At 52.6% G+C, this 12,844-nt stretch overlaps 1 protein-coding gene across 1 annotated transcript in view; it reads right to left on the bottom strand.

The window, feature by feature from the left end:
• The window catches only part of LOC124012291 (CUB and sushi domain-containing protein 2-like), a 463,539-nt gene that overhangs the window by 16,582 nt on the left and 434,113 nt on the right, over positions 1-12,844 (bottom strand). The window contains exons 57-59 of the mRNA XM_046325753.1: positions 8,604-8,715; positions 2,023-2,202; positions 133-198 (exon numbers count right to left, since the gene is read on the bottom strand). Coding sequence (XP_046181709.1) covers positions 133-198; positions 2,023-2,202; positions 8,604-8,715 — 358 coding nt within the window. The remainder of the gene's footprint in view (positions 1-132; positions 199-2,022; positions 2,203-8,603; positions 8,716-12,844) is intronic.

Below are 12,844 nucleotides of genomic sequence, written 5' to 3'. Positions count from 1 at the left end.
ACGTTCGTCTGTCCCTGGGCATGTTGAGTTGTTGTCGTTGTCTAGTAACAAGTTGTAGTGAATTTAACAGACAGGAAGAGTATTTCGGTATTTCTAGATTTCTTACAGCCTGTCTTATTTTAGTTTAGTTACCTGGTAGTTTGGGGTTGGGCGGCTCCTGGACTGTCCCCACTGTCTTCCCACTGGGACGGATATCAGCTGAAACGACAGCAACAACAGGAAGTCAACATAAGCACTTCCAGTTTGATTGACCCCCCCCCGAAAGTAATCCCCTGGTAACGTCACTGTTAGCGACAGGACACACACACACACACACACACACACACACACACACACACACACACACACACACACACACACACACACACACACACACACACACACACACACACACACACACACACACACACACACACACACACACACACACACACACACATCCCAACAAAGCTGTATTAGCTGTCAAGGAAGTGAGCTGCTCTCCAGTCAAATCCCCCACAGGTGCTGTTAATATCCTACCTGCCACCTCTCCCTTCTTCACTACCTGTCCTCCCTGACACCTCTCCCTTCTTCACTACCTGTCCCTGACACCTCTCCCTTCTTCACTACCTGTCCTCCCTGACACCTCTCCCTTCTTCACTACCTGTCCTCCCTGACACCTCTCCCTTCTTCACTACCTGTCCTCCCTGACACCTCTCCCTTCTTCACTACCTGTCCCTGACACCTCTCCCTTCTTCACTACCTGTCCTCCCTGCCACCTCTCCCTTCTTCACTACCTGTCCTCCCTGACACCTCTCCCTTCTTCACTACCTGTCCCTGCCACCTCTCCCTTCTTCACTACCTGTCCTCCCTGACACCTCTCCCTTCTTCACTACCTGTCCCTGACACCTCTCCCTTCTTCACTACCTGTCCTCCCTGACACCTCTCCCTTCTTCACTACCTGTCCTCCCTGACACCTCTCCCTTCTTCACTACCTGTCCTCCCTGACACCTCTCCCTTCTTCACTACCTGTCCTCCCTGACACCTCTCCCTTCTTCACTACCTGTCCTCCCTGACACCTCTCCCTTCTTCACTACCTGTCCCTGACACCTCTCCCTTCTTCACTACCTGTCCTCCCTGACACCTCTCCCTTCTTCACTACCTGTCCTCCCTGACACCTCTCCCTTCTTCACTACCTGTCCCTGACACCTCTCCCTTCTTCACTACCTGTCCTCCCTGACACCTCTCCCTTCTTCACTACCTGTCCTCCCTGACACCTCTCCCTTCTTCACTACCTGTCCTCCCTGACACCTCTCCCTTCTTCACTACCTGTCCTCCCTGACACCTCTCCCTTCTTCACTACCTGTCCCTGACACCTCTCCCTTCTTCAATACCTGTCCCTGACACCTCTCCCTTCTTCACTACCTGTCCTCCCTGACACCTCTCCCTTCTTCACTACCTGTCCTCCCTGACACCTCTCCCTTCTTCACTACCTGTCCCTGACACCTCTCCCTTCTTCACTACCTGTCCTCCCTGACACCTCTCCCTTCTTCACTACCTGTCCTCCCTGACACCTCTCCCTTCTTCACTACCTGTCCTCCCTGACACCTCTCCCTTCTTCACTACCTGTCCTCCCTGACACCTCTCCCTTCTTCACTACCTGTCCTCCCTGACACCTCTCCCTTCTTCACTACCTGTCCTCCCTGACACCTCTCCCTTCTTCACTACCTGTCCCTGACACCTCTCCCTTCTTCACTACCTGTCCTCCCTGACACCTCTCCCATATTGAAGTCCCAGACCTCAGTGAAAACTGTACAATTTTTTGAATAATTATTGAACAACAGGATTTTGCAGTGTTGTCGTAGAAGTAAACAAATGACTATTCCCCAAATTATACACCATTAGAAGTGTGTGTGTGTGTGTGTGTTGTGTGCTGTGTGTGTGTACTGGCTATTAGGAGGGCATGGAGTGTGATGTATTTGCACTAGGGTGTGTTTGTGTGTCCATGTGATTGTCTACTGTCCAGGTGTGTGTTACTCGTACCAGCACAGACAGGTTGCTTCCCGGTCCAGCTCCCGTCGCCACGGCAGGTTCTGTGTTCTGACCCCTCGGCCAGGTAAAACCCTGGCTGACAGGTGTAGATCAGGGTGTAACCTAGAGACGGCAACTCTATGGCAGACACATCCACCTGGGTGGGCATCTCTGGCTGGTTACAGTGGTGGGCTGGAGGGGGGGAGGAGAGGGAGAGGAGAGGGAGGGCAGGAGAGGGGAGGGAGGGAGGGAGGAGAGAGAGATGGAGGGAGGGAGGAGAGGGAGAGGAGAGAGAGATGGAGGGAGGGAGGAGAGGGAGAGGAGAGAGAGCGGGGGAGGGGAGGGAGGGAGAGGAGAGAGAGCGGGGGAGGGGAGGGAGGGAGGAGAGAGAGATGGAGGGAGGGAGGGAGGGAGGAGAGAGAGAGCGGGGGGGGGAGGGAGGGAGGGAGGAGAGAGATGGAGGGAGGGAGGAGAGGGAGAGGAGAGAGAGAGCGGGGGAGGGAGGGAGGGAGGAGAGAGAGATGGAGGGAGGGAGGAGAGGGAGAGGAGAGAGAGAGCGGGGGAGGGGAGGGAGGGAGGAGAGAGAGATGGAGGGAGGGAGGAGAGGGAGAGGAGAGAGAGAGCGGGGGAGGGGAGGGAGGGAGGAGAGAGAGATGGAGGGAGGGAGGAGAGGGAGAGGAGAGAGAGAGCGGGGGAGGGGAGGGAGGGAGGGAGGAGAGGGAGGGAGGGGTGGGGAGGAGATGGAGGGAGGGGGGATGGGTTTAGAAGAGGGGAGGATAGATGCAGGGAGGACAGAGATGGATTTAGAAGAGGGGAGGAGAGATGGATTTAGAAGAGGGGAGGAGAGGTGGATTTAGAAGAGGGGAGGATAGATGGAGGGGGAGGAGAGGTGGATTTAGAAGAGGGGATGATAGATGGAGGGGGAAGAGAGGTGGATTTAGAAGAGGGGAGGATAGATGGAGGGGGAGGAGAGGTGGATTTAGAAGAGAGGAGGAGAGGTGGAGGGGGAAGAGAGGTGGATTTAGAAGAGGGGAGGAGAGGTGGATTTAGAAGAGGGGAGGATAGATGGAGGGGGAAGAGAGGTGGATTTAGAAGAGGGGAGGATAGATGGAGGGGAGGAGAGGTGGATTTAGAAGAGAGGAGGAGAGGTGGAGGGGGAAGAGAGGTGGATTTAGAAGAGGGGAGGAGAGGTGGATTTAGAAGAGGGGAGGATAGATGGAGGGGGAGGAGAGGTGGATTTAGAAGAGGGGAGGATAGATGGAGGGGGAAGAGAGGTGGATTTAGAAGAGGGGAGGATAGATGGAGGGGGAGGAGAGGTGGATTTAGAAGAGGGGAGGATAGATGGAGGGGGAGGAGAGGTGGATTTAGAAGAGGGGAGGAGAGATGGATTTAGAAGAGGGGGATAGATGGAAGGGGAGGAGAGGTGGATTTAGAAGAGGGGAGGAGAGATGGAAGGGGAGGAGAGGTGGATTTAGAAGAGGGGAGGAGAGATGGAGGGGAGGAGAGGTGGATTTAGAGGAGGGGAGGAGAGATGGATTTAGAAGAGGGGAGGAGAGATGGATTTAGAAGAGGGAGGAGAGGTGGATTTAGAGGAGGGGAGGAGAGATGGATTTAGAAGAGGGGAGGATACATGGAGGGGGAGGAGAGATGGATTTAGAAGAGGGGAGGAGAGATGGATTTAGAAGAGGGGAGGAGAGATGGAGGGGAGGAGAGGTGGATTTAGAGGAGGGGAGGAGAGGTGGATTTAGAAGAGGGGAGGATAGATGGAGGGGGAGGAGAGGTGGATTTAGAAGAGGGGAGGATAGATGGAGGGGGAGGAGAGGTGGATTTAGAGGAGGGGAGGAGAGGTGGATTTAGAAGAGGGGAGGAGAGGTGGATTTAGAGGAGGGGAGGAGAGGTGGATTTAGAAGAGGGGAGGATAGATGGAGGGGAGGAGAGGTGGATTTAGAAGAGGGGAGGATAGATGGAGGGGGAGGAGAGGTGGATTTAGAGGAGGGAGGGAGAGGTGGAATTAGAAGAGGGGAGGAGAGGTGGATTTAGAGGAGGGGAGGAGAGGTGGATTTAGAAGAGGGGAGGAGAGGTGGATTTAGAAGAGGGGAGGATAGATGGAGGGGGAGGAGAGGTGGATTTAGAGGAGGGGAGGAGAGGTGGATTTAGAAGAGGGGAGGAGAGGTGGATTTAGAGGAGGGGAGGAGAGGTGGATTTAGAAGAGAGGAGGAGAGGTGGATTTAGAAGAGGGGAGGAGAGGTGGATTTAGAAGAGGGGAGGAGAGGTGGATTTAGAAGAGGGAGGAGAGGTGGATTTAGAAGAGGGAGGATAGATGGAGGGGAGGAGAGGTGGATTTAGAAGAGGGGAGGAGAGGTGGATTTAGAAGAGGGGAGGAGAGGTGGATTTAGAAGAGGGGAGGATAGATGGAGGGGAGGAGAGGTGGATTTAGAAGAGGGGAGGAGAGGTGGATTTAGAAGAGGGGAGGAGAGGTGGATTTAGAGGAGGGGAGGAGAGATGGAGGTGGAGGAGAGGTGGATTTAGAAGAGGGGAGGAGAGGTGGATTTAGAAGAGGGAGGAGAGGTGGATTTAGAAGAGGGGAGGAGAGGTGGATTTAGAGGAGGGAGGAGAGATGGAGGTGGAGGAGAGGTGGATTTAGAAGAGGGAGGAGAGGTGGATTTAGAAGAGGGAGGAGAGGTGGATTTAGAAGAGGGGAGGAGAGATGGATTTAGAAGAGGGGAGGAGAGGTGGATTTAGAAGAGGGGAGGAGAGGTGGATTTAGAAGAGGGGAGGAGAGGTGGATTTAGAAGAGGGGAGGAGAGGTGGATTTAGAAGAGGGGAGGAGAGGTGGATTTAGAAGAGGGGAGGAGAGATGGATTTAGAAGAGGGGAGGAGAGGTGGATTTAGAAGAGGGGAGGAGAGGTGGATTTAGAAGAGGGGAGGAGAGGTGGATTTAGAAGAGGGGAGGAGAGGTGGATTTAGAAGAGGGGAGGAGAGGTGGATTTAGAAGAGGGGAGGAGAGGTGGATTTAGAAGAGGGGAGGAGAGGTGGATTTAGAAGAGGGGAGGAGAGGTGGATTTAGAAGAGGGGAGGAGAGGTGGATTTAGAAGAGGGGAGGAGAGGTGGATTTAGAAGAGGGGGAGGAGAGGTGGATTTAGAGGAGGGGAGGAGAGGTGGATTTAGAAGAGGGGAGGAGAGGTGGATTTAGAAGAGGGGAGGAGAGGTGGATTTAGAAGAGGGGAGGAGAGGTGGATTTAGAAGAGGGGAGGAGAGGTGGATTTAGAAGAGGGGAGGAGAGGTGGATTTAGAAGAGGGGAGGAGAGATGGATTTAGAAGAGGGGAGGAGAGGTGGATTTAGAAGAGGGGAGGAGAGGTGGATTTAGAAGAGGGGAGGAGAGGTGGATTTAGAAGAGGGAGCAGAGGTTGATTTAGAAGAGGGGAGGAGAGGTGGATTTAGAAGAGGGGAGGAGAGGTGGATTTAGAAGAGGGGAGGAGAGGTGGATTTAGAAGAGGGGAGGAGAGGTGGATTTAGAAGAGGGGAGGAGAGGTGGATTTAGAGGAGGGGAGGAGAGGTGGATTTAGAAGAGGGGAGGAGAGGTGGATTTAGAAGAGGGGAGGAGAGGTGGATTTAGAAGAGGGGAGGAGAGGTGGATTTAGAAGAGGGGAGGAGAGGTGGATTTAGAAGAGGGGAGGAGAGGTGGATTTAGAAGAGGGGAGGAGAGATGGATTTAGAAGAGGGGAGGAGAGGTGGATTTAGAAGAGGGGAGGAGAGGTGGATTTAGAAGAGGGGAGGAGAGGTGGATTTAGAAGAGGGGAGGAGAGATGGATTTAGAAGAGGGGAGGAGAGGTGGATTTAGAAGAGAGGAGGAGAGGTGGATTTAGAAGAGGGGAGGAGAGGTGGATTTAGAAGAGGGGAGGAGAGGTGGATTTAGAAGAGAGGAGGAGAGGTGGATTTAGAAGAGGGGAGGAGAGGTGGATTTAGAAGAGGGGAGGAGAGGTGGATTTAGAAGAGGGGAGGAGAGGTGGATTTAGAAGAGGGGAGGAGAGGTGGATTTAGAAGAGGGGAGGAGAGTTGGATTTAGAAGAGGGGAGGAGAGGTGGATTTAGAAGAGGGGAGGAGAGGTGGATTTAGAAGAGGGGAGGAGAGGTGGATTTAGAAGAGGGGAGGAGAGGTGGATTTAGAAGAGGGGAGGAGAGGTGGATTTAGAAGAGGGAGGAGAGGTGGATTTAGAAGAGGGGGAGGAGAGGTGGATTTAGAAGAGGGGGAGGAGAGGTGGATTTAGAGGAGGGGAGGAGAGGTGGATTTAGAAGAGGGGAGGAGAGGTGGATTTAGAAGAGGGGAGGAGAGGTGGATTTAGAAGAGGGGAGGAGAGGTGGATTTAGAAGAGGGGAGGAGAGGTGGATTTAGAAGAGGGGAGGAGAGATGGATTTAGAAGAGGGGAGGAGAGGTGGATTTAGAAGAGGGGAGGAGAGGTGGATTTAGAAGAGGGGAGGAGAGGTGGATTTAGAAGAGGGGAGGAGAGGTGGATTTAGAAGAGGGGAGGAGAGGTGGATTTAGAAGAGGGGAGGAGAGGTGGATTTAGAAGAGGGGGAGGAGAGGTGGATTTAGAAGAGGGGAGGAGAGGTGGATTTAGAAGAGGGGGAGGAGAGGTGGATTTAGAGGAGGGGAGGAGAGGTGGATTTAGAAGAGGGGAGGAGAGGTGGATTTAGAAGAGGGGAGGAGAGGTGGATTTAGAAGAGGGGAGGAGAGGTGGATTTAGAAGAGGGGAGGAGAGGTGGATTTAGAAGAGGGGAGGAGAGGTGGATTTAGAAGAGGGGAGGAGAGATGGATTTAGAAGAGGGGAGGAGAGGTGAATTTAGAAGAGGGGAGGAGAGGTGGATTTAGAAGAGGGGAGGAGAGGTGGATTTAGAAGAGGGGAGGAGAGGTGGATTTAGAAGAGGGGATGAGAGGTGGATTTAGAAGAGAGGAGGAGAGGTGGATTTAGAAGAGGGGAGGAGAGGTGGATTTAGAAGAGGGGAGGAGAGGTGGATTTAGAAGAGACGAGGAGAGGTGGATTTAGAAGAGGGAGGAGAGGTGGATTTAGAAGAGAGGAGGAGAGGTGGATTTAGAAGAAGAGGGGAGGAGAGGTGGATTTAGAAGAGGGGAGGAGAGGTGGATTTAGAAGAGGGGAGGAGAGGTGGATTTAGAAGAGGGGAGGAGAGGTGGATTTAGAAGAGGGGAGGAGAGGTGGATTTAGAAGAGGGGAGGAGAGGTGGATTTAGAAGAGGGGAGGAGAGGTGGATTTAGAAGAGTCGGAGGAGAGGTGGATTTAGAAGAGGGGAGGAGAGGTGGATTTAGAAGAGGGGAGGAGAGGTGGATTTAGAAGAGGGGAGGAGAGGTGGATTTAGAAGAGGGGAGGAGAGGTGGATTTAGAAGAGGGGAGGAGAGGTGGATTTAGAAGAGGGGAGGAGAGGTGGATTTAGAAGAGGGGAGGAGAGGTGGATTTAGAAGAGGGGAGGAGAGGTGGATTTAGAAGAGGGGAGGAGAGGTGGATTTAGAAGAGGGGAGGAGAGGTGGATTTAGAAGAGGGGAGGAGAGGTGGATTTAGAAGAGGGAGGAGAGGTGGATTTAGAAGAGGGGAGGAGAGGTGGATTTAGAAGAGGGGAGGAGAGGTGGATTTAGAAGAGGGGAGGAGAGGTGGATTTAGAGGAGGGGAGGAGAGGTGGATTTAGAAGAGGGGAGGAGAGGTGGATTTAGAAGAGGGGAGGAGAGGTGGATTTAGAAGAGGGGAGGAGAGGTGGATTTAGAGGAGGTGGAGGAGAGGTGGATTTAGAAGAGGGGAGGAGAGGTGGATTTAGAGGAGGGGAGGAGAGGTGGATTTAGAAGAGGGGAGGAGAGGTGGATTTAGAAGAGGGGAGGAGAGGTGGATTTAGAAGAGGGGAGGAGAGGTGGATTTAGAAGAGGGGAGGAGAGGTGGATTTAGAAGAGGGGAGGAGAGGTGGATTTAGAAGAGGGGAGGAGAGGTGGATTTAGAAGAGGGGAGGAGAGGTGGATTTAGAAGAGGGGAGGAGAGGTGGATTTAGAAGAGGGAGGAGAGGTGGATTTAGAAGAGGGGAGGAGAGGTGGATTTAGAAGAGGAGGAGGAGGAGAGGTGGATTTAGAAGAGGGGAGGAGAGGTGGATTTAGAAGAGGGGAGGAGAGGTGGATTTAGAAGAGGGGAGGAGAGGTGGATTTAGAAGAGGGAGGAGAGGTGGATTTAGAAGAGGGGAGGAGAGGTGGATTTAGAAGAGGGGAGGAGAGGTGGATTTAGAAGAGGGGAGGAGAGGTGGATTTAGAAGAGGGGAGGAGAGGTGGATTTAGAAGAGGGGAGGAGAGGTGGATTTAGAAGAGGGGAGGAGAGGTGGATTTAGAAGAGGGGAGGAGAGGTGGATTTAGAAGAGGGGAGGAGAGGTGGATTTAGAGGAGGGTAAATTAATGTTCTAGACACAAAATAAGTACGTTACGAAATGAAAAGCAGAGGGAGACAGGATGAACAATACTACATGACTCTACATCGTTAAGTCAGGTGTGTATACTTACCTAAACACTCCAGGTGAGGTTGGGTAGACAGGTGTGTGTGTGTACGTACCTATACACTCTGGTTGGAAGCCATTCCAGATGAGGTTGGGTAGACAGGTACGTGTTGTGGAGCCTTGTAGCAGGTAGCCCTTCCTACAGCTGAACAATACTGTACTGCTGATCTGTAGGGTGGAGACACACCTCAGGGTTAGAGAGAGATACACACCTCAGGGTTAGAGACAGGCACACACCTCAGGGTTAGAGACAGATACACACCTCAGGGTTAGAGACAGATACACACCTCAGGGTTAGAGACAGATACACACCTCGGGGTTAGAGACAGATACACACCTCAGGGTTAGAGACAGATACACACCTCAGGGTTAGAGACAGACACACACCTCAGGGTTAGAGACAGGCACACACCTCAGGGTTAGAGACAGACACAAACCTCAGGGACAGATTCACACCTCAGGGACAGATTCACACCTCAGGGACAGATTCACACCTCTGTCCCCACATCCCCACAGTATTGTAACCTGGTAGCATGCTGTCCCACATCCCCACAGTATTGTAACCTGGTAGCATGCTGTCCCACATCCCCACAGTATTGTAACCTGGTAGCATGCTGTCCCACATCCCCACAGTATTGTAACCTGGTAGCATGCTGTCCCACACCCCCACAGTATTGTAACCTGGTGACATGCTGTCCCACATCCCCACATTATTGCAACCTGTCCCACACACCCACAGTATTGTAACCTGGTAGCATGCTGCCCCACATCCCCACAGTATTGTAACCTGTCCCACATCCCCACAGTATTGTAACCTGGTAGCATGCTGTTCCACATCCCCACAGTATTGTAACCTGTCCCCACACCCCCACAGTATTGCAACCTGTCCCACACCCCCACAGTATTGTAACCTGGTAGCATGCTGTCCCACATCCCCACAGTATTGTAACCTGGTGACATGCTGTCCCACATCCCCACATTATTGTAACCTGGTAGTATGATGTCCCACACCCCTACAGTATTGTAACCTGGTGACATGCTGTCCCACATCCCCACATTATTGTAACCTGGTAGTATGATGTCCCACATCCCCACAGTATTGTAACCTGGTAGTATGATGTCCCACACCCCCACAGTATTGTAACCTGGTAGTATGATGTCCCACATCCCCACAGTATAGTAACCTGGTAGCATGCTGTCCCACATCCCCACAGTATTGTAACCTGGTAGCATCCTGTCCCACATCCCGACAGTATTGTAACCTGTCCCACATCCCCACAGTATTGTAACCTGGTAGCATGCTGTCCCACATCCCCACAGTATTTTAACCTGTCCCACATCCCCACAGTATTGTAACCTGGTAGCATGTTGTCCCACACCCCCACAGTATTGTAACCTGGTAGCATGCTGTCCCACATCCCCACAGTATTGTAACCTGTCCCCACAACCCCACAGTATTGTAACCTGGTGGCATGCTGTCCACATCCCCACAGTATTGTAACCTGGTAGCATGCTGTCCCACATCCCCACAGTATTGTAACCTGTCCCCACACCCCCACAGTATTGTAACCTGTCCCCACACCCCCACAGTATTGCAACCTGTCCCACATCCCCACAGTATTGTAACCTGGTAGCATGCTGTCCCACATCCCCACAGTATTGTAACCTGGTAGCATGCTGTCCCACACCCCCACAGTATTGTAACCTGGTGACATGCTGTCCCACATCCCCACATTATTGCAACCTGTCCCACACACCCACAGTATTGTAACCTGGTAGCATGCTGTCCCACATCCCCACAGTATAGTAACCTGTCCCACATCCCCACACTATTGTAACCTTGTAGCATGCTGTCCCACATCCCCACAGTATTGTAACCTGTACCACACCCCCACAGTATTGTAACCTGTACCACACCCCCACAGTATTGTAACCTGTCCCACATTCCCACAGTAGTGTAACCTGGTAGCATGCTGTCCTCCCACACCCCCACAGTATTGCAACCTGTCCCACATCCCCACATTATTGTAACCTGGTAGCATGCTGTCCCACATCCCCACAGTATTGTAACCTGTCCCACACCCCCACGGTATTGTAACCTGTCCCACATTCCCACAGTATTGTAACCTGGTAGCATGCTGTCCTCCCACACCCCACAGTATTCTAACCTGGTAGCATGCTGTCCTCCCACACCCCCACAGTATTGTAACCTGGTAGCATGCTGTCCTCCCACACCCCCACAGTATTCTAACCTGGTAGCATGCTGTCCAACATCCCCACAGTATTGTAACCTGGTAGCATGCTGTCCCACATCCCCACAGTATTGTAACCTGGTAGCATGCTGTCCCACACCCCCACAGTATTGTAACCTGGTAGCATGCTGTCCTCCCACACCCCCATAGTATTCTAACCTGGTGGCATGCTGTCCCACATCCCCACAGTATTCTAACCTGGTAGCATGCTGTCCCACATCCCCACAGTATTGTAACCTGGTAGCATGCTGTCCTCCCACACCCCCACAGTATTGCAACCTGTCCCACATCCCCACATTATTGTAACCTGGTAGCATGCTGTCCCACACCCCCACAGTATTGTAACCTGGTAGCATGCTGTCCTCCCACACCCCCACAGTATTCTAACCTGGTAGCATGCTGTCCTCCCACACCCCCATAGTATTCTAACCTGGTAGCATACTGTCCCACATCCCCACAGTATTGTAACCTGGTAGCATGCTGTCCCACATCCCCACAGTATTGTAACCTGGTAGCATGCTGTCCCACACCCCCACAGTATTGTAACCTGGTAGCATGCTGTCCTCCCACACCCCCACAGTATTCTAACCTGGTGGCATGCTGTCCCACATCCCCACAGTATTCTAACCTGGTAGCATGCTGTCCCACATCCCCACAGTATTGTAACTTGGTAGCATGCTGTGCCACATCCCCACAGTATTGTAACCTGTCCCCACACCCCCACAGTATTGTAACATGTCCCACATCCCGACAGTATTGTAACCTGGTAGCATGCTGTCCCACATCCCCACAGTATTGTAGCCTGGTAGCATGCTGTCCCACATCCCCACAGTATTGCAACCTGTCCCACATCCCCACATTATTGCAACCTGTCCCACATCCCCACAGTATTGTAACCTGTCCCACATCCCCACAGTATTGTAACCTGTCCCACATCCCCACAGTATTGTAACCTGTCCCCACACCCCCACAGTATTGCAACCTGTCCCACATCCCCACATTATTGTAACCTGGTAGCATGCTGCTGTCCCACATCCCCACAGTATTGTAACCTGTCCCCACAACCCCACAGTATTGCAACCTGTCCCACATCCCCACAGTATTGTAACTTGGTAGCATGCTGTCCCACATCCCCACAGTATTGTAACCTGTCCCCACACTCCCACAGTATTGTAACCTGTCCCCACACCCCCACAGTATAGTAACCTGTCCCACATCCCGACAGTATTGTAACCTGTCCCCACACAGTATAGTAACCTGGTAGCATGCTGTCCCACTTCCCCACAGTATTGTAACCTGGTAGCATGCTGTCCTCCCACACCCCCACAGTATTCTAACCTGGTGGCATGCTGTCCCACATCCCCACAGTATTCTATCCTGGTAGCATGCTGTCCCACATCCCCACAGTATTGTAACCTGGTAGCATGCTGTCCTCCCACACCCCCACAGTATTGCAACCTGTCCCACATCCCCACATTATTGTAACCTGGTAGCATGCTGTCCCACATCCCCACAGTATTGTAACCTGTCCCACACCCCCACGGTATTGTAACCTGTCCCACATTCCCACAGTATTGTAACCTGGTAGCATGCTGTCTTCCCACACCCCACAGTATTCTAACCTGGTAGCATGCTGTCCTCCCACACCCCCACAGTATTCTAACCTGGTAGCATGCTGTCCTCCCACATCCCCACAGTATTCTAACCTGGTAGCATGCTGTCCCACATCCCCACAGTATTGTAACTTGGTAGCATGCTGTGCCACATCCCCACAGTATTGTAACCTGTCCCCACACCCCCACAGTATTGTAACATGTCCCACATCCCGACAGTATTGTAACCTGGTAGCATGCTGTCCCACATCCCCACAGTATTGCAACCTGTCCCACATCCCCACAGTATTGTAACCTGTCCCACATCCCCACAGTATTGTAACCTGTCCCCACACCCCCACAGTATTGCAACCTGTCCCACATCCCCACATTATTGTAACCTGGTAGCATGCTGTCCCACATCCCCACAGTATTGTAACCTGTACCACACCC

Source organism: Oncorhynchus gorbuscha, linkage group LG24 (genome assembly GCF_021184085.1).
Source record: "Oncorhynchus gorbuscha isolate QuinsamMale2020 ecotype Even-year linkage group LG24, OgorEven_v1.0, whole genome shotgun sequence".
Classification (NCBI taxonomy): domain Eukaryota; kingdom Metazoa; phylum Chordata; class Actinopteri; order Salmoniformes; family Salmonidae; genus Oncorhynchus; species Oncorhynchus gorbuscha.
The sequence above is the reverse complement of the archived record's forward strand: the minus strand, read 5'-3'. Positions and strand labels throughout refer to the sequence as shown.